Genomic DNA, 27822 nt, shown 5'->3' with positions numbered 1-27822 from the left:
ATTCTCACACCAGGTGCGAATTACGCGCTGTGATACATTTTTTTTTGTTTCATTCCCAAATGTGTATGGGAAAAGTGTATGAGTGTGCAATATGTGAGCAAATGGAGCAAAGAATTCAAAGACAGACGTACAGATTTTAATTTAATACTGTCTCACACTCCCCTCACAGCCCAAACTTACCATCTCTTCCTTGAATTAAAGAAACACATTGAAAGGACGCATTTCACAATTGAAGAAGAGCTGACAAATAGGTCTGCGACTCAGACATAAAGAAGATGATACATTTATCTAAACAGCGGTGGCGATTTCCAAACATGTATAAGTCAATTTCAATAAACATGTTTTCATTGTGAAAATTCCTTGGAAACCCTATTTTATGGACAATCCTCGTAGAATAAATGAGTCTAGATAATTCGAACTGATTATGTGTATGAAATAGAAGCTTCAATGATTTCATAGACGTTGCTGGAATAACGAAAGCGTAAATTTGTCACAGATTATAGAGAGAGTTAATAGATATTGGACAATTTCGTGGTCAATTTTATAATGTTGACTGGCATCTATAAAGGAATACAAGCCACAATGATGTAAAAGAATGAGCTTGCTACCAGGAATTCTTTTACAGAGCAAGTTTCATTTTTATTTGATGATTTAAAACAAGCAAATGAATTGCAACAGATTTAAATGTATAATCTCAATCATTTCCAAATATCCTCCAGCTGTGGGCAAAAAAACATTATCTATGACCCAGGAAAATATATATTCAAACGCCCAATTTATCATCTTAGCGTAGTTAAAATTTTATAAATAAAGAATTAAGGAAAAAAATAAAACCACGCTGTATCAAATTGGTCCTTAAGGATAATTCGAATAATAGATGCTGATGAATATATTGTGAACATATAGCCACATCAAAATTGAAAATTTTGAAACCCTAGGTCATATTTATACTGACTATACTAACTATTTTCTCAAATTTTTATTAAAATTTCAACATTTTCATATCGTATCACAATGAATTTTAATTTTACTTCTATTATAATAATTTCTTCATTGCCCTTTATTTTTTGTACGAGCGTGGTTTGAATATAAACCGGAATTCTGCTCTAAAATATTCTACTATTATGTTTCAGAGCTGAAATTGTTTACAGTTTATCTAGATAGTCTCTGTCAAACTCTATCTAGGCTTGTCACGTAACAAATAAATAATAGTCGCATGACGACAAATCAGGACTATAAGAAGTGTGTTCCAATTATCTCGACTCAATTCGTGAAGACGCGTGCAAATTTCCCAGCGTGTGAATTTCAACTCAATATTCAGAAATCTTGGCGCTAAACTTTTGCGATAATAGAGCTGTTTATGAATGATTTGCTCAATACCACCTGCGCTTATGCTCAATTCCTCCCCATATCGTGTACAGTACTGCAGGGATCTTCAAAAATTAGGTTTTCTATAGCGCTGCCCGACGAGTTCTGGAGCGCTGCGCATGTGGCATGTTTGCCACCACTCGGCCTTTTCGGAAAACGGATCAAACACTTGAGTCTTGAAAAGGCACTCATCCCGAATGGATCGAGTAATGTTCGATAATTTTTTGCGGATTTTACATTATCTTTGACCAAAAAACGAATAATGATGCGTTGGCTATGGCTATAAGTACAACAAAAAGCGAGGTTATGCGGTTCCGGCTATTCTCTACGCTTGTAACATATCAGCCTAACATCCAGTGCACCCACTTTTACTACACTAAATTTTTAGCGCAAAATATCCAAAAATTCCAGATTATATTTGAACCAACTCGTTTATAAGATATATATTGACATGATTTAAAATATTTGACTTTTTTATTCATGTTCGTGAGATTTTATCGCCCAAATATAGGATTGTAAGCAGCGTCCATGAACCATTAAATTTTCGAAGCTATTTTACATCTAAAACCTTAATTGAATAAGGGTTATAAAAATGCTAAATCCACATTTCCAAGTCAGACTTGAGCTTGCGACCATTTGATAGCAAGACGATGAACTAACCACGCGGCCGTTAAAAATTATTTTTTTAAATTGTTAATCGACAAATCCAAATATGGTTAATTTACTTAATAATAATCAACAGTCAATAAAAATTCAAATAGATCAATCTTCTTTGTGGCTTATAGCGCCACCTATTAGTGAAAAACCAAAGTTTAATTTAAACATTCTGTTCCATATGAAAAGTAAATTAATTCAGATGATACTATCAAATATTTCACCAATTTCTTGCTTGAATCATATATTGTCATCAAAAGTGAGAAAGTTGATCAAGAGTTGGTGAAAATTTGATTAGAAAATTCCATCTAAATAGACTAACGGAGTAAGTTAAATTGAGTGTGGTAAAAAAACTAATCTCCATCATAGATAAACATTTTTTTTTCGAAGAATTATTAATGGACCTCTCCATTTATACGAATTAGACACGTAGAAAAGTATGTTACACATTGAGTGATATATCTATTAACTCTCTAGTTTGGGGAATTGCTGTTAAGCATCTTAATTATAGAATTAACATATTCAGTTGAACTGACACTGTGACATATATAGAAAATGATTCATTTAGTTATTACTAGAAAGTACCGGTCACGAATTATTATATAGTCAATGTATTTATTAAAAAAATATATATATGCCAATATGCTTGTTTGTTAGTTTTTCAATTCAAACATAAACAAACAATACTAACATGAAAATCTTGTAATATAGCAACTATTGTATAGTTAAAAACATGATTTCATGAGCAATTTATATTTAATTTTGTGAGGCAAGTCATTCTTTTTGTTGCTTGTATTTGTTTTATATTTTCTTTATAAAAAGTAGATTTCTAATGATTAGACAAGGAACCAGCGATAAAAAACGTTAAAACTGTGGAATTTTGTATCAACGTCGATTTTTATGGAATTTTGCTCTACTTATCCCCTTATTCAAAATCTACCCTGGGCAGAAGGGAGCTTTTTATTTTTTAGCGATGAAAACTACCCCTTATCGTTAAAAATTTAAATTTAAAAATCTCCGATCTGTTGATGATCTCAAACTCTACTTACTCTCTTCTACTAAACCTTTCCTGTGCCGAACCTGGCTTTCTATATTTTGAGGGGTGTAAACCACCACTAATTTAGAAGTTTGGAAGCTTAAATGTGTTATTCGTAAATCTGATTTTCTCAAATACATTTATGATCAATCACATTCATTCAAACCCCCCCCTCAAAAAATAATCAAATGATATGAAAAGTTGAAAAATTTGAAAGTATTTTGAAAAAGTGCTGCTTTTTAAATATTTCAAACCTTATGAAACCCACCTTAAATGGCCAAAAATTTCAAAATTGCAGGTAAATTTTCTTACAGAAATAATAATAAAATAAAAATGAATATATTTTTAGAATCAATAAAATTTTTTTATTCAGAAAATAATATAAAAAAGAATTTTGAATAATTATATTTCATCATTACTAATATCTTCTTCCTCTTCTCATTCGTTCGCTGTTGCTTGATTTTACGCTCCACATTTCTCTTTTTTCAATGCTCCAAAATTCGTGCTCCGAAATTTTGAAAAAAAAGCAGTAACTCGGTCAATTTTCAAGCTAGAAACTTTTTTAAAAAAGAATTTTGTAGGGGATTTCAAGTACTTCAACTTCATATCAATTAAAACTTCTTTCAACCCTCGGTTTCAAAAAGGGTGTAGCTCAAAGAGGTTGCATAAGCCACATTTGATACGCGAAGGCAAACCTTCAATTTTTATGATACATAGATTTAAACAAGCTCAAAATTTTTGGCAATAAAAACTCTACAATTAATAGTTGATAGATTTTTTCATATCATTATTTAACAAAAATTAATTTTTTCTCAAGATCACGGAAATGCAGTGAACAATTTAATCAATTATTTTTTCTAAAATAAACATTCAAAACCGGTTAAATCACATAAATCATATCAATAATACATAAATAAAGTTCATTGCGATTACCCCATTACATTTTTTCGAAAAAGACAAAAGAAGAAACCTTATTTTTGTTATGAATCAGTTAACTCTTATGCAAAAGACTCTTGACAGTGTTCATTCTAAAGGTTTTTTATGTACTTTGAAAAAGATCTAGTTTTTTTTTATTTGAGGTTAAAGGTTTTCAATTTTGGGGTTCCCCAAAAATAGTCATCCTTCAACGATCAATAACTTCACAGATGTTTTTTATGAGCTACATTTTTGTTTTTAATGATTTTGTTGATAAAAAGAAAACAATTTAAGTCATTCATGGAAAACGGTGAAGAAATATCCGTTTTTCAATGAAAAAAAAAGAACAGTTTCAATCGATAATAACTCTAAAGTACCAAGTTTAGAAAAAAAATTGTAGAATAGAAGTTGCTTAGAATTAGACAATCTATAGACTTACGAGATTATTTTGATGGAATAAATTTTCATCTCCAAGAGAGCACCCTTCGACACATAGTAGACTTTGAAGAAGGTTATAAATAGAACCTTCATACCAATTTTCAAAAAAATCGATCTTGATTATCAAAATTACACGGGAAATCGGCTGGTACCTGGCCTAGATCGAATGAGATTGGTTACATATTATCATCTTTACATTTACGATGACTTCCCTTCTATATCTAAGGAGATCCTCATTAATAAGGGGACTGTATTACAAGAATTTCTGAAACATAAAATGAAATAAAAACACTTTTTTTACCATCTTACCATAATTTCATCTTTGATGTATAAAAATACATATGTATTGATAATCAGGTAATGGCGTTATCTGGTTATTGACATCGATTCCAATAAATAAAAATAATTAAATGAAGGTATTAAAAGTATGCCCCCCTCTTAAGAATCATTATGATTTTTCTACTTATAGTAGCAGTTACGCTCTAGAAAATAGATAATTGAATTAGAATGGAATTTTGCTTTTAAACTCTCATTGATACAAAAATCGTGATAAATACATTTTAGTCTTTTGTTTCCGAAATGAAACGGCCTATAATAGTTCCAGTTTTAAACGTGCTTACACATTTAGTAAATAGTTGCAGGCGACAAGATGTAATTAATATGAGAAAAAATCTTGAAATGATATTTGAAGAAAGTGCTTATGAATAATTTCTGTGCTATTTCAGGAAATTATTTCAACACAGTTTGCGTTTATGCTTGGCACCATTAAACAGGTTGCAATAGAATGATAAAGAAAATTATAGACAATTACAATTAAAGATCTAAAGAATTCATATTCAGTCAACGTAAAAATGGGAGTGTATTGTATTATACTCTGAATTATTAAGATAATCGTTTTGATTTATTTCAGAATTTTAATTTTATAAATTTACTGCTATGTGTAATAGCAGCGTACGCTCCGTCAACTGCGTACTAACTGAATACGTGGGTGGCTACTTAAGTTTTCAGATAAAAAAATATTCATAATTATTGCATACGTTTTATCATTTTTCAAAATATTCTCCATTAAGATCAATACACTTTTGCATGCGTTTGAAACAATTGTCGAAGCATTTTCTCCATTCCAATTGAGCTACCTCCAAAACACATTATTTCAACGCATCATCGCCTTCTTTAGATGTAGAAAAACGTTAACATCACAATTTATTTTTGGTCTGCGGAAATAAGAGGAAATCATTTAGCGCCAAACAAGGACTACGGCGAATGACCTATCAATTCGATGTTTTGACTGTTCAAAAACATTTTTATTTGAACTGATGTGTGAGAGCTTGCATTTTCGTGGTGGAGAATGGTTAGTCTTCTGCGATTGAGTTCCTAAATTTTTTCTAACAAATAGTGGTGTATCATTCAGAATTCACGTTCTACGTTGCGGTGGCGACATGTCCAGTTATCCCGGAAGAAACAGGCGATCATTAGCTTCGTAGCCTTCGTGGGCAAACAACTTTTGTCGGATTTGGCTAATCTTGAAAGACCCATACAGTCGATTGTTGCTTAGTTTCGGGTTCACAAGAATAGATTAATCGTCTCCTGTCACGATTCTTAGATGTCTTTTGAAGCAGCAAGCTGGAATTTTCTCAGCATTTCATTGCACCAATCGACACGAGCTTTTTTTGACCGATTATCATATTATGCGCTACCCAACACAAACAAATATTTTCGACAACCAAATGTTCATGCAATATTGTTAATGGTATATCACATGACGATCTTGGAATATCAGTTTACGTACAGCATCGATGTTTTCTGGTATAACAGCCCATTTTGGACGACCTTCACGGTATTCATCTTATAGTGAAGTGTGACCACGATTGAATTCTAAAAATCAGCGAAACACAATGATACGGAATGGTTCTGCATCACCAAAAGTCAAAAGTCTAACAGTGTTGATCGGCACACACTACTGTTGGTTTAATCCAAATCAAAAATCATTGTAAATCATCGCACGAAAAGGTGAATCTTTCAAGTATCAAATAGCACTCGTATTCTGAGTAACCATTAAAAATGTCAAACTTCATGGTGGCAGTGTCTAATTTGAAATATTCACCTGAGTGTTACCATATCTCAAAACTTAAGTATCAACCCTCGTAATCCGAAATATTTTGTTTACTGATACAAGACAAAACAAAATATTGCTACAAATATTATAAGTAATTACTTTTTCTTCGGGCTCTTTACTATATTTTGGAATAAATAAAAATGTTTTATATACGTTGTATGGCATCTGCTAATTTTTTATTATTTTTAATTAAATTCACAAAAGAAATATATACAAGAAAGACAATATGTTCAATTAAACTGAAAATGAGGACATGGAAAAATTGAAAGTACCCCAAAAGTTGATACTATTCTAAGTTCTAAAGGAAAAGTCATGATAAAAAAATGTCTGAGGTACGGCAAAGTGATGGACTCTCAGCGGCATTATTTAACATTGCAATGGATTGTATAATACGGACATGTAATACCGATGGTAGTATCATTAATAAATTAAAATAAATAGTAGCAAAATTCACAAACAAGCAACAGTTAAGATAAATGACATCAGCTTCGGAGGAGTCGACTCCTTTGAGTATTTAGGAATAATGATAAGCAACAAAAATGACAAAGAATGAGACAAGACAAAGAATGCATGCGGGATGTGGGGTATATAGTAAGTACAAAATCATAATTCAAAGTAAGAGAATAAGCCTAACAACAAAATAAAAAGTAAACAAGACTGCGATAAAACCAGTAAGAACTATAAGACTATCAAATATGGACGAAGAACAATTAAGAATATATGAGAGGAGAATAATTAGAAAAATTCATGGACCAGTGAAAGTTGGAAATAATCGAGAACTTATTAATCATGAAATTAAGAATATATTAGAAAATAAGGATATAGTAAACAAAATTGAATCAAAAAGATTATGATGATACGGACATATTAAAATAATGGAAAACAACAGAGGATGAGAAAAATTATAGAATGGAGACCGAAAGAGAAACGTACAGATTGTACGATATGTGCAAAGTAATGGAACAAACAAATACAGTACAGTTCAGGATATCAAAAGATCTAATGAAACCCTTTTTCTGTTCTGGAGTTCCGTGTCTCTCACACTCTCAGAAAATGTGGATAAAGTTTTCGTCTTCTACGTAGCATAATCTGCACGTTACGTCCTGTGCCATTGATAAATTTTATTTTTCGTAGTCTTAAAAACTTATATTGACCACGACAGACGTTTACATTGCGTATATACGAGTACAGCAACAAATAATAAAATCTCAGCTACTACCCAAAGTAGACTGCGCGATAATGGTCTGTCGTTATTATTTTTCGATAATAATAATGATATATCCAAATTTTATATCGGCAGACGTGGTCAAATGGATTTATAATTGGTTAAGAGTCGATACCTGTCTTACCTGAACGCTAGTCGCGTCCACCATGTACGGTAGGTATAAGGGCCTCAATACACAAAAACTTAGGTCTGGTCAAATACATACAAGTTGCCGTTCACAGGCTCGTAGACTACCTCCTATCAAGCTGAATTAGCGCCTCCATACAAATTTATGGATATTCAAGAACATTTAAATATCCACTTTTATCTTTGGATCGCTTATGGTGCTTCCATTCCATAACCATCAAAATATCCGGACTCTTTACCACTGGTTCAGTTTTGTAGGTATTTATGAAAGACGAAATTAACTTCAACAATAACGAAAGTATTGACATTATTCAAAAATGCCAAGAACATAACCACATATGCTTAAGTATTAACCGGAGAAAAAAGTTATAAAAATAGAAACATTGATCCTCGCTTCAATTGAATACATTCAACTACAGGTTTAGGCATGTGTGAGTATATGTCGAATCTAGAAAAAACATTGCTACTGACTTTTCTATGCGCTCTCTAAGGGACAGTAATCGTCGTTACTCATGCTCTATTGCCATTCTGGGTTCGCAGGACCCTTCCTTCGATATTATTTTTCCTCTACTGTCAAATATCTCCAACAATGTAGACGAATGACAATTCTGGAGTTCACTGTTCGGACTATTGACATCTTATTAGATGGCTGTCAAACACTAAAATCAAGCCATCGAATTAATTTTTTTAATAATCTTTGAAAGATAGATAAAAATTGAAGTTTCGACTTTTCTTTAAGTCTTTACATAATTTCATACTATCTATTCAATTAAATTAATTCCTTTGTGATTTAGAAGTTATCCATCCGCAGAAAGTATACCGTTTGTATGCCAAAAAAGTTAAACAACCGGACCTGTGTTTCCTTTCAATCAGGATTCAGGAATTTACTTGTCAAGGCATTTTTACTTTCTCGCGTAATGCAAAACCATATAAAAACATTTCATTTATTAATCGATATTTTTATGGTAGCAATTCACTGTTGTTTCAGTTTTTCTAATGAAAAAATTAATCTATTTCAAATACAATCCAAAATGATCTTGAAACTATGTAGAAGCGAGTTCACAATTTTTTCTTAATTGATTCAAACAAAATAAGTTTTCAAACAACTGACATACTGTACAGTTGTGATAAATCGATTTAAAAAATTCGAGACCATTGGATACACTGATTCCACTTGAGACTGATATTATCTCCTTAGACAAAAAGCACCATGTCATAAATATGCAAAGGCACCTATTGGAAAAGTTACGCATTTGGACACATCAGCACATAGAGGAGAAAGTTTCAAAGCTATTTGAATGAAAAGTATGAAAATGCCAAATTAAATTGTTATATTAGAAAATGAAATATTTTTTAGACAAAAAATACATTGCTTAGTGAAAGAGACAGTTTATTGAATAAATGATCTGATTCATTCAAGAAAATGTACCTAAAAAAGTTAAAAACCTCATATTAACCTGGTAAAATCTTTTACCAGATGAATATTGGATTTTATTATTATTTCAAACTAATTCAAGCGCGATATAAAGCGAACATACACACCGTGCCATCCAAACACCAAAAATAACCCCAACCCCAGCCTTGGAGAAGTAAATTTTTCCTATGTCAGGGCCATTCCTAAAACAAACCATATCTCACATAAAAATGTCCCTATCTTCTCTAAAATAAGAGCTTCCCTATAAAGTACAAACGTTTATTGATGCTCTTGTGTATATGCATTTAATTATGAAAAAATCTTAGATTTTGTCTTCTCAAAAGAGAAGTTTGACGTTTAATGATTACTTTTTTTAAACGTCAGTGGGATAGGTTAAAATTAAAAGCTACATTTAATTTTCAATATTTTAGATCTGGTCATAAATTATTTTAATTAACTTGATGGAAAGTTGGTGTTTCTCTATGGATTTTCGAATCCAAGTAATTACTACAAAACATTTTTCATATAATAATTAATTTTTTTCATTCATTTTCCTTACTAGACACTCTACTAGATTTTAAACAAAACACGAACTTAAAAAATAGAATCTAAGATAGATAAATAACTATGCTTTGTCTAATAATGTAGGGTACCTTGTGATAGGTCATCATATTCTAAGATCCAATTAACTAATGCCTCTTTGGAAGTGGAAGTATTAGATAAATCAAGGTTGATCTAAATCTATTGAAACCGGTCTCAGGAAGGTCGGACTACAGCAAGGGATTCTTTAAAACTAGTTTAAACTTAAAATAATATTAAAGAGATGAAGGTTATTCCACGTATGTATAGGGTGTTCGTAATAAGTGTGATTAGTTGATATAATAAAGCTTGATTACTAAATTATCCACCCAAATTTCATACTAGCCGTTTCCAGCTTTTATTAGGTTTCATCGTTATCATACTATTTCGTATTCGTTTCTTCATCTTCCCTTTGCCGATTCAATATTTCGTTTCAGTAAAGCATTCTGTTACTAGTACATTTCTCGTATTTGAAATTTAATTTTTTTCTCAGGAGCAGGTCATTTATTCATAAAGAAATAAATACCTTTTTTTCTAAATCACAATACATCAATAGAGAATGTTTATATTGATCATTTCCACATTAAAATATTTTCACGCGTTTGTCTGCCGTGGCTATAGTAGATATATTTCATTATTTTTGGAAATATTAACTGCAACAACCTTGACACATAACAGAATAGACATTTCATTAGAAAAAACCGAAAATTGAAAACATAACACGACAATTTATTCAACATCTGTTAAACTGTTTACCTTCAGTCTCTGAACTTGTTTATCGGAACGCGCGTCAGAGAGTGTGTTCAGTAGGACGAGGGATGTTCTACTGATACAATGAAAAAATCATTTCACCATAATCCGTCACTCTTACATTATGTTTCGAACTATATTTGGTGATTTTCGAGGCATTTGTTACGCCTAGTAATTTGAATCTTTAACTATCTTCGTAGAATGTTGCGTTTTCTGTATTGAACCATGAGATAACACTCGCTAAAGCGAACCCTTCTTAGGAACTAAGCCTTTCTGTGGTATCAGCTACAGAATAACAGGAAAAGTATTGGATAAGAAGGTACATAGAGACAAATACAATTACTGGGACAACCTACAGGGGCTGAGGCAGGCAAAGACTCTTCTGGCAAACTATAACCGGAGAAGATGTATCAACCTACGAATACTAAGAGGAGCCCTGTCGGGGCAATATCGCCTCAACGGACTCCCAAAGATGCTAGATTTAGCAAAGAATACAGCGTGCAGATTCTCTATACACATTTTCTAAAAGTGTGAGACACTATGGAATTCCAGAGCACTACACCCGTGAGTGTATGAAATAGGAGGGGAAAATCTCTGGTAACTGACGTTTTTATAAATTCTGACTATTGTCAACTTTCTCCTCTCATGCGCTGCTTTCAGTTAATATTCTCTTAAGTTCTTCAGACAAACTCTAGAACATTTTATGACACTTGAAAAGAGTAAAGACTTGCGTTATCATGTAGACAAAGGTTAAATTGCAGGAAAATGAGCAATAACCTCGTATGGCACCTCTAACGGACATGTTGACTTTCCATCTCAAATCTTTTATCTCCATTCAACTAATTAGGGCGTATTTTTCTCAACTCGAAAATTAACTAGATTGGTTTGTTTACGCAGTTCATTTTTGATTTTGAATAGTTCAAATAAATTCAACTGGCAAACAGAAAATTGATTCACTCGTAAGATCTCTAATACATAAAAATGAGATTCCAAGTCTCAAAAAATACTTAATCCTGACGCCTTTCTACCTTATCAGGTGTAAGACATGTTAGAGTTAAGTCATTACGTGGGCTTCTTTTTCCAGAGCAGTTTCCATTCTCTCCTATCCTGTGTCTTTTGTTTAATTTCCAGCCATCCTATTCCTTGATTTTCGTGTTCGTGTTTCATATATCTTCCTTTTTAATAATTCTTCTCACATTCTCAAAACATGACCAAACCATCTCAATTGTCCTTCTTCTGTTTTGTTTTAATTTGGTTGTAAATTCAAAGTGTTATTCCTTATTTTGTCCTCATTTCTGTACTTTGTATTTTTTCTGTCTGAATGTCCATGTCTCAAAACCTAATGTTAATATGGGTATGGCTATTTTTTAATATTTCTGTTTTTATTTGTTTTGGGATTTCCTTTTCGGCTAGAAATTGCATTGAATAATCTTCCAGCTGCTCCAGTTCTCTCGCTTTTCTCTTGTTTCATTCCTCCATCTTGTGTTAGTAGCATGCCAAGGTATTTGAAACTTTTGACTTGCTCTATATTTGATTCTTCTAATTTTATTTTATGTGTCTTCTCCTTTGGGCTTATTATCATCGAAATCGGCTATCATTATCTGTAGAATGTCATTGTATATTTTTAAATTTGAGCTCAAGGATTTCTCATCTTCTACCATTATTACCATGTCAATTGCATGTAGTATCTGTGATATTTTAATATCTTCCATTCTACAATGTCCGACTTTATACTATTTAGTTTGTGAATAAAATGTTGCCTACCTTTCAGTACCCGTTTCCATCGATATAGTGCGTGTATGATATTTTATTTTGAACTTGGCAACAGCCTTTTGTTTTCAGTAATTCTCATTAATTTTTAACTTCATATTATTTTGCTACTTTTTTCTTTCATTTCTAGATCACCATTTGCCTAGTTATCAAACACCCGTAATATTATGCTTATTTTCATAATTAAAGCACATAATATTCCGAATAATATATTTTATTGTTAATCTGTTGAGCAATGAATGATTTAATCATAACAATTACCAACACGTTCACAGAATAATATGTGGAACCTATTCAATAAATAAATCATAATATTATCTTGTTTTACATAAAATTAATGATGTGCTTTGCTTTGTAACAAGTGAGAGGCTCTTCGCTATAACAAAACGCAACATGCGTTAAGTCAGTAGTAAACAAACACCGGAATTTCATTTAAGTCACGTGTTTAAATAAATCCATTGTATTGTTATGAAAATTGAATATAAATTAAGTGAAATGTATCATTTTCAGAGTTAAGAATAATAAAAATACATTAATAATTTTTCTAAATAATTATAAGTAACTGTTGATGATATTTGTATTGGGCTTCTTTATAATATAATAATGTTGGGAGTGTCAAGTGTGTTCATCGTCAGGCTCAGTTTAGTTGACACAAATAATGAGAACATTATTTAAACATGACCAAAGCAAGAAATTGAACTCTAAATAACCACTTGAATTAATCATGGAAACCTTGTGCAACTAGAGAAAACACGAATTATATACGTGATGTGGTACTAAATTTTATAAAAAGTGATATTAATATAATATTTCACTGTCATAAAATCATGTACCATTATAATAATAGATAAGAAACATCTTAATGTAGGAAAGATATATATGGCTACATCCCTTTCCACAGATGTTTGAAATTCAAAGCAATATTACTGACAGTGAGTTCCTACGTGCCGTTTGAATAGTAAAAATATAACGTTATACATATTAGTCAATAAATTTGAATACAAACTTTCAAAAGTATCACCTAACATATTTTAAAACATTCTGTTACAGAAAAGAAACAAAGTGAGGAATATAATTTTTTGAAAATATATGTCCTTTAATTATAGTTCATGTCTCTTAAAACATATTTGCAGGAAATCATAAGAAATGTAGAATCATTAATCAATGTGCTTATTCGCTTTTATATTTCGACAACCCTGTCACAGCTAATTAATTTAAAGGTCACGAAATAAAGCAAGTATACGGTGTGGGTGTGGAAGTGAAGTTGTTAAACATGTTATGACAATTGACGTTATTTTCGAGATAAAAATGTAAATAAACCTGACCTAATTTAAATTAAAACATTCTATTTCAATGCCGCCCTGTATTTTTCACCGAATGAAAAGATGTATGTTCAAACTAAACGAAAAGAATTAAGGTATGCATAATATTAATCTCATTGCCATCATCTCATTTTATGATAATCAATTACTTAAATTAAACCATGTCTTGTGACTATCTAAGAAAAACAAATTTTTTGCCAAAATCGATTTGATCCATCAATGTAATATCCTTCAAGAGCAATACTTTTCGATGCCGTGCTTGTAGAAGGATTTGCATCGAAATAAGCTTCAATTTCAACAATTGCTTCTTCATTATAGTCACTAGTCACTGTGGGCCAGATCTGGACTATACGGTAGACGAGGAAGCAATTCGTAGTGTAATTCGTTCATTTTAACCATGGTTGCCATCGACTTGTGAATCGATGCATTGTCTCGGTGAAAAACTGATTTGATTTTTCCTACAACAGATGAAGCCGTTTTTCCATGATTTTTGCATTCAAACGATGCAACAACTCTATGTAGTTTTCGCTATTAATTGTCTCTCCCTTTTGGAGATAGTCAATGAAGAATATTCCATGCTCATCCCAAAACACTGAAGCCATAACCTTCCCAGCTGACTGTTGTGGTTCACTGCAATCCATGATGATTGCTTTGATTCCAGAGTGATGGATCCATGTTTCATCCATTGCCACATCGATGCAAAAAATCAGATACGTATATACTTGACCAAACACTGCTCTGAATCATCAACACGTTGTTGTTTTTGATCAACCGTTGGAAAACGCGACGCCCAGATTGAAATATGCTTTCTCATGGTCAAATTTTCCTGCATAATTGTAAACACACTGCCTTTTGATACCTTTACGGCCTCAGCTATCTCGCGCAATTTCCATTTACAATCAGATATAACCAATTTCTGGAGTAATCACCTAAATTCCACGACCAGAAGGTTTACCATCTTCGGTATCTATACGACATACGTTTTAATTCAGCAAACCAATAAAAAATGGTTCTTTTAGATGGATCAGAGCCCGGATAATATTTTTTAAGCCATTGCTGAGCTTGTACAGTATTTTTTTTCTATCAAGCAGCAATAATAAATTAATACACGAATTTGTTTTGAATCCATTGTTATTTTTAAGAGTATAAAATAAAATAAATGCTTATAATGCATATAAAATGCTTAAATCTCAAATAATAAGGATATCTTTAAACGCTTACTATTTTTCAATAAACTATGATAGATTGTAGAAAATAGTTGTAGAAAATATTGATTCCTGTGGCTCCAATTAAAAATAATCTATTTGACCATCTTACCAGATTTAAATCTAGAACAATTTCTGTGATGTAAGGAATACGTGTGCAGTACTGAGAGATGATGAATTTAGATAAATCTCACTCAAGGAAATAATTTTAAATGATGGGTAACGTTTTTAACGGTTCATGCTTTTACTTTATCGGGTAATATGTCATTGGAGAAATTTAATTATTTAAATTGGAAAAATATATATCAAAAATAGTAATGGAAATATCAACAAGGTAAAACAAATTTGGAAAAAGATGAAATACAAACCTGATACCACTCAAAGAAAGAGAAAATAAGGTGATATCATCAGGTAACTGATGATAGTTTATAATTCACCACAAATACATAAAGCAATCTTGACAAATATAGCTAGACCAGGTAAAACAAGTAAATCTTGTAAAAATCGATGCCAAAAAATTATGAGAATAAAAAAAACCTAATAGTGGTACCAAGAGCTCTGAAAATAAAGATACAGCCACAAAAATTACGAAATGGAATTATTTGTATCATGAGAATACTTGAAGACGAACATTCTTATGATAGGGAATAGAAAAGTATTTTTGAAGAGATACAAAAAGTAAAATTTATAACTGCCTGCATGTAAAGTGAAATTATAGAAATTATGAACCGAAAAATATGAAAGTTAAATAAAGAGGCAAGATTACCACAACTAATATTTAAAAAAGAATTAAATAAGATTAAACATCTCCTCGTATTTCATTTCAATATTTTTTACTATTATTTATTTATAAATAAATTAATGAGACTGATTAGTTACTTCCGATATACTATCCGATTAATACAGAATTTTTATGAATAAAATTATGAAAGCGTGAGAATAACTGTTTACTTCCGGACTAGTTTTTTTCGCGCCTTATCAATTCCTCCTGTATACTAGATAAACGTTCTATATCCTTTTAACCAAAGATTTGCTGCTGCCATTGAACAAGTTAAAATGCAGTTACAATGTGATCGACAATCCATACCATAGCAAGCCTGATGCCCTTGACTCAACGTCCAGTGACCTGATGCTTGTGCTGTGTGCTTGCCATTTCCCCACCTCCAATCTCCAATTCAGTTAGTCTCTTATACTTGTGCAAACTTCTAGCACAAATCCACGACAATAGTCAAAAAAAGCATCTCGAAGAAAGTGAATAAAAAGTAATTAACAATAATTATAATTTGTGCAATTTTGTTAAATAATAGCTGCCGAACCGCGTTGCACTGGATAAACCGCCGTGAAAAGTTAAATAGAACCGAACTCGACGACCGTAGGAAGAACAAGAACTATATTTGCAGTGTATTGGTTTACGCGAATCGAGTAAGATCTTAAATCTAGTGTTCGGTAAAATAGATAATTGTGAATTAAAATATTCATATAATAATATATTGGGTATGATTTACAATGTCTTCTGGATAGAATACCGAATTGTTGTGGTAAGATTTTTTTATTATTTACTTGAAGCACCTGGTTCCGACACAAAGAATTTTGATCAAAAGAGTTGAAAATATTTATTTGATTTCGTGAAAACTGTGAAATTCGATTATTTATCACTTGACGTCCAAGGAAATCAAAAGCAACTCAACGCATTTTTCTCTATTTCCCAATTAAATTTTGTTATAATTAGAGAAAAATATATTTGCATATATTTTATAATAGATAAATGCTATAATATAAGTATGTCAATGATTAGCTAATTTTTAACGACTATTATACGACGAATATATTCAATTAATATATTAATAAGTAAAAAATACATTCAGGAAATTAGAATATATTAATAAAATATCATTAATTGTTATACAATAATCATTTATATATTATGGTGGTTGAAAAATTCATGAAAATCTAAAATTTTAAAAATGGAGAAATAAGTTTTTTCAATGCTTGGAATATCGACATTAATCTCATAAAAACTTCTATCATAAATAATTATTTATGTAAAAATAATTTATTTTAAATATTTAAATGTGAAACTCTTAATACATTCTGATTTAATTATAATCACAACTTTTTATATAAATTTATTAAGAATTTTTGAAATTAGTAAATAAGTTACGAGGTACGAGGGAAAATACGACAAATTATTTTATCATCAACAAAGTAAGAATGTAACATAAGGTAACAATTATTTTTCGTCAAAATACTTTTCTTGGTTAAAGATTCACTCGAACGTTGAATCTGTGACGGGTAGCATTCTGCAAGTTTTATTTCGGAATAACCTCACTTGGTGTTCTACCCCAACGTTGAATCCATGGCTAGGAGCACTTCTACAAGTCTTATTACGAAATAGCTTCACATGCGGTGTCACCATAACGTTGACTTCATAACTGGAAAGATTTCTATAAGCCTTATTTTGGAATGGCTTCATTTGTTGTGACACCCCAACGTTGATTCCATGACTAGTAGCATTTTTATAAGGCTTACTTCGGAATGATTTTCTGTGTTGGGGTTTTCACGAAACGTTTTCCTTCTTAGAAAACTTTTTTCCTGGAAGAGACAAAAGTTGCGTAGTAGTCAATAAGATGGATGTGGACAGCTAAAAACTGGTATATCACGACGACTTTTGGCACGATGAAGAAGAATGCTTTTGGACATTTTTTCAAATTATATTTCTCTGCTCTACGTTCTTAATAAACTCATACCACTTGCAACCAAGTTACTAATATAGATAGATTTTTCTCTTTTTCATGAGCTTGTTTGACACTTTTTTCAACTTGTTTAAGGTCCCTATTCCAGAACGAACAATGCAAATACGATTAAATATTGAAAATCAAGTCCAAACAGGCTCCAACTTGCTACTGCTTGACGCCACACATTAGAATATGAGTTAAAATAGATTTAATGACTATATTTTTTCATCACAAAAACTTGGATGCTGTGGTTTTCTGCAGAATATATTTATTTGTGCTTACAATAAAAACAGTAATTTTTGCAAATAAATTACTCATATTTATTTCTTCTTTCAACGCTCTACAGCTGATAAAGAGCTGCTTATTTGACAGCTGTTTAGAAATATCAAATGTTATTCTTGATCTTAATTAAATTTACGCTAGGTAAATCCTGCATACAATCGACATTCGTCGCTTCTTTGTGAATAGAAAATGAATATATTATAAATCATTATCATAATCTTATTGTTATAATATGAGCAATGCTCTAATTATTAATGAAATATTCATGATTCTTTATCAAAAAAAAAAAATATGTTGTAATGATTGTATCTTATTAGAAATGATTCATATTTTACACTTATACTAAGTTTCACAGAAACGGTAAATGATAATAACATAACTGTTAATAGTTTCATGATTTAATTAGCGAAATTTTTACAATTTAAACAAACATTGCGATATATCTGAAAAAGAAACGTATCATAATCTATAAATATCGTTAAATAACCGTAATATGCACATATGATTATATAAAAATGCACATCACGTTCAGTTTAGTCAACACAAAATACATTTAAGTATTACGGCATTTAGTTGACCAATGCCATAATAAATGATTCACCTTTGAAAAACCCAACTACCGGAATTGTTATAAACATGTCCTCCTTCTACAAATTTCATACCCTTTCTAAAGTGATGAAACATTGTTTCTTAATAAATTATACTCAAAGAAGTCGCATATTCCTGAACTAAATGTTGACAAAATGCATAAACTTTTTCTTTAACAATAAATTTTTCGCCCAATGTTGCTGGTTTGACTGATACACGAAGTTTGTCCAAATAATATGATCCAGATACAAAGTCTCAATACAGTGAAAGTATTCGAATTTCCAAGGCAAAAAAGTACGGCCAATCGGAAAAAAGTAAAGACAATATTTACTGGTTTGTTTTATTATGGAAGTGTTGTACACCAATAAATCACACGAAAAATGAATAATACTTAGTTGTTGATTAAGTGACGCAGCTTCAGCGTCATAGGATAAGCGGTAATGAATCGAAACTTATGCAGCAATATTTAACAAAGTACCAAGTCTCACAACTTCTCATCACAATCCCGACGTAGATCCTTGAGGTTTTCATCTTATTCTCAGATCAAATATGAGGCTCAAAGGAGACTAGTTTCGTTGACGATACAAAGAGATGAATGCATTGAAGACAAGTCCGACATATATATTCCAGTGCTGCTCCAGAAAATGCGAACATATTCAATGACTACACTCACGAGATAGTATGCGGAGACGCAAAAAGTTCGATGCTGTTGGCAAAAATTTGGGAAAAAATTCGAACCGAATTGTAAGTGGCACGAAATTTGTATTTTGTTCAATCGGTAACAATTTGTATTATACCTTTTAATTACATTCCAGAATATTCTGATGTGTTTTCTTCGAATTAGTGTAGTAAACACATTATATTACTAATAGCAATGCAGACAAGGTAACTGTGATTTAAATACCTTCAAAAAACCCAGTTGAAACTAGGAAGGTGAGAAATATCGCGATACAAAGAAAGTATTGTTTCACCTACTTATCGCTGTAATTTTAACAAAGAAACTATTTGCGTTTTAGTATGTTAACTTAGTTAATGGATTTGGAACAGTCATTTCCTATGAACTTGCTCTGTAGTTCGAAAAAAATGAAGTATAGTCTGTTCTTGTTCCAATGGAAGCACGAGATCAAAGAATCATGTAGGAAATAATTATAAACCATAGACGTTTCTCGCTAAAATGTAAAATAGATTTAAGAGAATATGATTAACTTTCTACAGAATCACAAATTATAATTATGAAGAAATTAAGGTAATATTTGGGCATAATCGCTTTAGTAAGCAATAAAATCGAGTAATTCGCCAGAGATACTTGAAGTTTACATTTAATGATGAATATCGAAAATTATTAAAGACTTAATAATTAAAATCTCCTTAGTTCTTACGTAAATATATAATACAACACATTTTGTTGCTTATTAATTGCATGTTCTTCCAGCCATTTCTCAATTTCACATTTTGCTATCTTCACAGATTTTTAAAATATCTAATTTGGAATTTGATGGAATTTGCTATTCTGTCTATAGGTCAGCAAAAAAATAGACATATAAGATAAATATTTTGAAATTGAATTGTGCCAGCTTCAAACATAATATCAAGTATATTTGAAATCATTTAGATTTTTTCGCTCACTAAATTTTTTATAATAATTCTCAACAGATGTCTCAAACAAAATTGACAGCATTGTTGAAGCGGTACACAGAATGAACCCGACCTGACGCTGTTCAGACATTCATAAATGTCAAAGATAGTTCATCTTGTTGAAAAACTGTGATAACGCATACAATGATCACGCTTGTACGCGCTCTTGACGTCGAAGTTAACAAACTTTTTACGCGCTGATCGTCGCTGAACGTCAAAAACATAACCTCACTTTTCTAATGTAGTTTGTAGTTGCAAATCCCCTGAAAATGACTTCTCTCAGTGAAAAGCTGATAGAATTTAGATAGATAGAATCTTGAGTGTTTATGCAACAAACAGTCGGCTGGGTGCAAGAAAACTAAAATTTAGCAGAATATAGGGAATCATTTTCTCATGGTAAGAACTGCTGATTAACTTTCTGGTCTAATCGACAATCAGTTTTCTTATTGAATTTTTTGTCTCTGCTCAATAAGTTCAAAAGTTGATCATAGAAACACCGATTCATTCATTCATATGTTTAAAAAATTCGTCTTGATCTATTTCGTATTTTAAAATGTCGTAGTAAAGTAACTGTATATATTTTTATTCAAATTTGGTGGTCTCATATATCATACAAGTATATGACACATTATAACTAAGTGAAAATCGTTGATCACATTTCAAATTTCTTTATATACATGCACTTTTAAGATTATGTTTACTAGCGAATCAACGTCATGTTCATTATGTACAGTTTTAAATTTTGGGTGTATTTTTAAAATTAAGGAACGTCTAGAGCGCGTCATGTTCGCGTTCATTCTGTGCACAGCTTGAAACCTGTGAAGCCACCAACTTTCGACTGTAAAAAATCGGCTGAGGTAACCAAATATTTATATTTTAGCAAAAATTGATGTGTTTGTAAAATTTTACTATGAAGTCATTTAATTAAGAATCAACCGGGAGAACAAAATTAAATATTTAGCAGAATTTTTTAGGGATATTTACATTCGTTTTTTCACTTTCTTATTTTTGTTTTGGAGTAAATCCGCAACCTGTCTATACTATTTTGATTTGAATTTGTATACTTCCCTTAAATCCTAATTTGCAACAATTACTTAAGATAAATGTATATTTTGTTCCCAATATTTTGATTTTGATTAAAAAAGCTGACTTAAGCTACACTAATTGATTAGAATAAGCACTATAATTTTCAACTTGTGTGGCTTGATATTAAGCATTTTATAGAAAAACTTTTGTTTAATAGTTACCATTGGCGGAGGATAGTTTGAGCATTATTTTAATATGAAACTGAGAATTCCAACAAAGGTTTTCCAATTTCTCACGTTTTTAATATGATATCTTGAATAAAGAGTTTTGTTTTTGCTAAAATGAAGATAAGCACTTCTAATGTAACACCACGATAATGTTTTACCAACATTATTACCAATAGTTATTGCTAATGCAGGTTTTGGTTATTTCAAATCCATTTACTGCAGTTGCCTTAATTCCATTACGAAGATGATGTTGAATTTTCTGTGACAAGTATTCACATGACTAATCTGTAACAATCTGTCACTTACCCAATGACCTCCTATCTATCGCAGTAATAATAAGAAATTAGAGAGGGGCAAGGTGTTCTCCTTTACTAGTTTCATAAAAATTTTCAATTGAGAAATTTTTACAAAGAATTTTCTTTACATTGTTCAATTTATTTTATAAATTGATTCTGGTTCTAACGAAGTATCGTGTAATTCGTTCAATTTAATGATCGTTGCCATAGACTTGTAAAAAAGTGCATTGTCTTGGTGGAAAAGTGGTTTACTGATTTTCCTTGATTTTTGCATTCAAATGATTCAACTCAGATGATGATCGTTTTGATTCCGAAGTAAAGTGATAGATCTATATTTCATCCATTGTCACATATCGACGTAAAAAATCTTATTTATTACGTGTAAACATGGCCAAACACTGCTCTGACTCATCAACCTGTTGTTTTTCATCGACTGTGAGTAAACACAGCATCCATTTCGAAAAAAGCTCCCTCATGATCAAATGTACATGCATAATTGTAAACATACTGCCTCCTGTTATCATTACGGTCATTACTACCAGAATGTTCACCATCATCGGTGTCTGTTCAACCACATTCAAATTTAGCAAACCAATAACAAATGGTTTTTTTCCATAGAACAGAGTCCGGATAGCCATTGCTGAGCTTGTACATTATTTTCTTTATCAAGAAACAATGATAAATTAATATACGATATTGTTTTGAATCCTCTGTTTTGGAAATAACAAAAGTAGCTTCACTTAAATGGTTGTCACTTTTTTCTGACTAATGTCAAAAGTAGCTTCACTTAAATGGTTATCACTTTTTTCTGACTAATGTGTTATTTTTCCAACCAATCAGAATATAACGAATTTTTTTTCACTTCTTATCGTAGGGATATAAAATTTATTATTATCAATTCAACTGAATACTTACTCGTGAAAGAAACAAAGCAAACTTACTTTCAAAATTAACTTCAATACGTAATGCATATACAATTGTATGTAAAGTTGGGTAATAAAAACAATAGCATGTGTGATTTATTGGTACAAACGTAATATAAAAAGATATATAAATTGAGAACCAATAAGTTGAAATTACATTACTGAGAGTCAGAGTCATTTCAATGGAATTGTGTTTCACGTATCCAATAAAATTTCAGTTCAAATGTTTTATTTGAAATACTAGTTACACTACAAAATGGCTTAGGCTTATCCTAATGCCTTTCGTCCTTTTCGGGTGTAAGTCTTGTTGGAATTGAGTCATTACTTGAGTTCCCTTTTTCACAGCCGCTTCCATCTTTTCCTATCCTACGTTTTTTATTTGATTTTCTGACATCTTACTCCTCGGTTTTCCTCTGCCATTTGTATTTATTTTCTCCATTTTCACCTCGAACTTGCTCTTTTGGTTTTGTAAGATCTTGCTTCCTATCCTGCGTTTTTTGTTTCATATTCTGCCATCTTATTTTTCCTTTTTTCACTATCACTTTCACTTTTCTTAGAAATCTCGTCTCTGTACTCTGTATTTTGGTTATTTGTTTTGGTGTAAGGGTCCATGCTTCTGATATTTGATATTTGTTAATATGGGTATGGCTACTTTTTCACTATAAACAGTATTTTAATTTCGTTGAACGATCTTCCAGCTGCTCCAGTTTTTTCGTTTAATGAAAAAAGTTTTCTCGTCTTTTATCATGATTACTGTCATCTGCATAGTGTTTTCAAATTTCAATATCTTCTTTTGGTCAATATCTTCTATTTTCCAATTTTGATTTTACTTCCCATTCATTCATTTAACACTAAGATCTTACTTCGTTTTCTATTCCTCTGTATTCTATCGTTTTCCAAATGGCATTTCTATTGACTCGTCGAGTGCTCTCTCAAGATCTGTAAAATACAGTTGTGTATCTCCCAGTCATATATTATTGATTTTTCAGCTATTTGATGAATTATGAAGTTTGTATTTGTTACTACTCTGTTTCGTCTAAATCCTTGTTATTCATCTTTTTATTTCGTCTCTCAATCCGTTTTCCATTATTCTCGTATATATCTTATCAACTCTTCTTGGTAATGTGATTCCTCCATAGTTGTTCCAGTTTTTTATGTATCCTTTAGAATGTACCCTTGTATATCGATACAATTATTCCTAATTGCCAACCTACGGCTACTCCCACGTTTATCGTGATTTGGCCTATTCATGGTGCCTTTCTAAATTTTAGTTTACTATTTTCTGTTGGATTTTTCTTATACTTATTTCATCTTTTGTTGTTCGGGTTTCTACTATTCCAGCTTGTCGTTTGGTCTGTTATAATGCAAAATAAATCCGTAAAACCTTCTGTACAATCGTACTAACCAAACAACTTACTATGAGTAATCACAGAGTTTTTATTATAAGTAGGTGTGCACCCCAATTTTTATCAGTGACACATATGATTTATCTGGTGTGAAATGGAGTGGAATATTTTCTGCGGATTCGTTTATTTGCTGAGGTATTTTTAAACGTGACCAGATCAAAACGTGATAGATGGCGTTTATTAGATAAGATTTAATCCATTATTAATGATGGGATTAATGATAATATTATATTTTAAACGTTAAAAACATAATGAATATTGACAACTTTTATTCTTCAGTTCAATAATAATTATTTTTGACTCATGTCGTAATAAAATATTATGTAGCCATTTATAGACCACAAACACCATTTTATTTATTTAATGATTCTCCACTTACTTTTAAAAGGTGAAGGTGATTCAAAGATTTATATAGGCGTGGTTTTTATGGCTTTTTTGTTTGTCGTTTATATTTTATAATATACATGATGTCCTGAAAATAATGAACTATTGGCAATAGTGCATACTTCAAATTAGGCTTGTATATAAGCAATTTTGTTTTAATAAAATGTCAAATCTATATTAATGGTCTTTAAAAAATGTATTCGTTGTTAGATTCTCACCAATTTGCTCATTTGGCATAGATATTTTACGCTAAATTTCCAATTTCTGAGTTGAACATTTCTTTTACTATGAACTTTTCAATGAGTTTAACTTTAACGATAATTAGGAAATCTAAGCTTTAAGATATTCCACAGTTTAATATCCATCTTTTATATAAAGATTTGCAGTATTTGGAAATAGGAGTGAAATTATCTTACCCATACAATTTGATTTATGTTTTGCAAGAGAATGAAATCGGATGTATGCGTGAAATCTACTTATCTATCTGAATTATCTTATCAAAAAAAACAAAATAAATGTCATAAATATAATAATCTCAAATCAATGATTGATTTGCCACAGTTTGTACATGTGTTTAGTGAGATGCAAGTTCTTTGTGTTGTTCACTAAATATTATTTTAAATTTCAGAACCAAATGGAAGTATGGCAACTCTACCAAGTGACTCCAGGCAGCCACCAGATGGACATGAGTTTCCAGATTTCATAGAAGATCACTCTGCAACTTCTAGGCTCTACTACAAAGAAGCCGATATTAATATAAGTGCTTTTGATGAAGATTTTACGGAACAAACGAAAAGCAAAGAATATCCAGAACAAAATAACTTGATTATAAGTCAGTCTGTTAGTACCTCAAGTACAGATCTTCGGCCGAAAATGTACGAATCTTCTGAGAATTTGAAATTCGCCGACTTTTTGCACGAACCTTCACCGTTACATACAAGATCGCAAAGTTTAATAGATGTGTCGGCTTTAGCCAAGCAAAAGAATACAAAACTCAATCAAATGTTTGAGCATAGAAAAAAAGGTCTCTCAAAACTTAAGGGACTAGTCATTCCTGAAGCAGCTGAAAGTGATTTTTCATCCAATGTAAATATTCCAGAAATAAAAAGTCAGACACCTGCATTGTACCTTCCGGTGCCAAAATTAACCAACCACTTTAGCAGTACTGAAACCATTTTAACAAATGACAGTGATTTTTCTAGAACTTCAGTTACGTTTCCAACTTGGCAGTCAAATATACCAAGTAATCTTCCTAAATATTCACCAGCTTTTAAGAGAAAAAGTCTGCAAATTTATAACACAAGTATTAGTAAAAGTGAAAATAGTGCTTACGCGCATAACGATGATTTTCCTAAATATTGTGATAAAGTTAGTCCTAAAGGAAGTAAAGTAAATGAAGACGATTTAAATCCTCCCAAATCGTTGGAAAGTATTTCTTCACCGACTCGATCAGACTGCAGTTTTGATTATGTAAGTTCCTTGAAAAAATATGGTAAGACAAACAGTGATTCTTCGCAAAAATTGAATAGTAGAATTGAAGACGAAAGTGACAACGATTCAGCCGTAAGTTCCAGCCAGTCTAGTTATAATTCTAGATATTCTCCACCATCATCACCAACGAGATCCTGTGACATGAACTCTTATTCAAAGAAATTAGAGGAAGATGAGAAAAGCGCTCAAAATCGATTATTGAAACCTTCTAGTGTCGAAGCTATAAACCGAAAGAATATTTTAGCCTCTGCAAAATGTAGAAGTGGAAAAGATTTAAAAATCGGTTCTCCTGTGATAAGGAGAAAGCAAGAAATGCAAACTACTGACATTGTTAACGATCAAAACGGAATAAAAGAGCCTGCACTACCGGATCCAGTTGTAATCGCTAAAAAGTCGAGCATTATTTTAGACCGAAATACAAGAATTACGGAAAATAGACCACAACCAGAGAAACCTAGTGAAATAGTGACTACAAAGAATTTTAAAACGACCTCTAAAGAAATCCTGCAAATCAGTAAGTAATAATTCTTATTACTACAATTTTTGTAGGATAAACAACATTAAATTTGATTTTTATAAATAATTTCCATTATGAAGGTTCCTTGATCTTGATTTAAAAACACTGACAATAGAAACGATATAATTTGCATTTGATGATAACAAATGATAACAGAACAGATGGTATTTCTTGTCATAGTTTTTCAAAAACTCGAAAAAAGAAGCAAATTGACAAAAGTGTACAATATCTCAGTTTTCTGTTAGTGCAGTCTAAAAAATACTTAACCCAGTAATAGTATTCAGAGAAAGCATAAATTTTTTTTTAAAAGCTGGAACCGTCGATAAGCATTGCAATTTTTTACATATAATATTAATGTATACAGGATGGTTTAATTTAAGTATACAAGTTTATTGTTGTTATTGTAAGACAGTACCAATGAAGGTTTGGTTTCTATTTTTATAGAATAGTTGTACAGAACTATCGAATTAGAAAAATGTCTTGATACAAATTTTATGTATAATCATTAGATGAATAAACAAACAAAAATAGGATATTAAATGAAAGATGGTATTGCTGTTGTTTCTAATAAGTCAACAAATGTTTTATGATTTAAAAATATTTTTGAGAAATCGCTCATTATTATTAAATATAAGTGAAATGCACAAAATTGACATTTCGTTAAATTTAACTGTATAACAAATATCAGTGTTAATTTTCAAAGTTGGCGCGAAAAAGAACCACTTTGTACACTTGTATGCAGGTTAGCTAGAGAGCGATTTTCAATAGTCTAATTTTTAAAATGATATAAGCTAAAGATTGTATTGAATCATTTTTCACATTGGTCTTCTTCTAACTCTCTTTTATAGTGTTCAATTCAATGAGATCACCATCATCAACTGATTCAACTCCTGGAATTATATCTAATACTCATTCTTTTTCTCATTCGATGAGAATTTCAAATAACTTGTTTAAAACTTATATATATAAAAAAAATTACTCACTATATGTATCATAGTTTTCATAATATATAGAAAAAAAATTAAGTTTTTAACAGATACGCAAAAGATATTAAGGATAGGAGACACTAGAGAAAGTTGATACTCTGGGAGCGTTGATACACTTCCAAATTTTCCGCCTAAAGTGAGGTTAGGTATGTCTATATTCACGACTTCACAAAAATCGAGCACGGTAAGGTTGGTACACATACCATAAAGAAGGGATGATACGTGTATCATGCCTCCCTTATATAACATTTATATTGTAGTTAAGATACGAAGACTTTATTGGTTCTTGATAATCACAAAGTCATATTTCTCCTTCTGACCATACTCCCATACACATGATATATGAGTCTTTTAAATCTTAGTATAATGAGGCGAATGTGACGATTTTGTGGTTAATTATCCGGGCCA

The 27822-nt window shown here is 31.2% G+C and overlaps 1 protein-coding gene across 1 annotated transcript in view; it reads left to right on the top strand.

Moving 5' to 3' along the window:
• Window positions 1–27822, top strand: part of LOC130897799 (uncharacterized) — a 69368-nt gene that overhangs the window by 17955 nt on the left and 23591 nt on the right. Inside the window, exon 4 of the mRNA XM_057806710.1 lies at window positions 25049–26425. Coding sequence (XP_057662693.1) covers window positions 25049–26425 — 1377 coding nt within the window. The remainder of the gene's footprint in view (window positions 1–25048; window positions 26426–27822) is intronic.

This window comes from Diorhabda carinulata, chromosome 1, assembly GCF_026250575.1.
Source record: "Diorhabda carinulata isolate Delta chromosome 1, icDioCari1.1, whole genome shotgun sequence".
NCBI classification, from domain to species: Eukaryota; Metazoa; Arthropoda; class Insecta; order Coleoptera; family Chrysomelidae; genus Diorhabda; species Diorhabda carinulata.
Note: the sequence above shows the minus strand (reverse complement) of the source record. Positions and strands in the feature narration are given on the sequence as shown.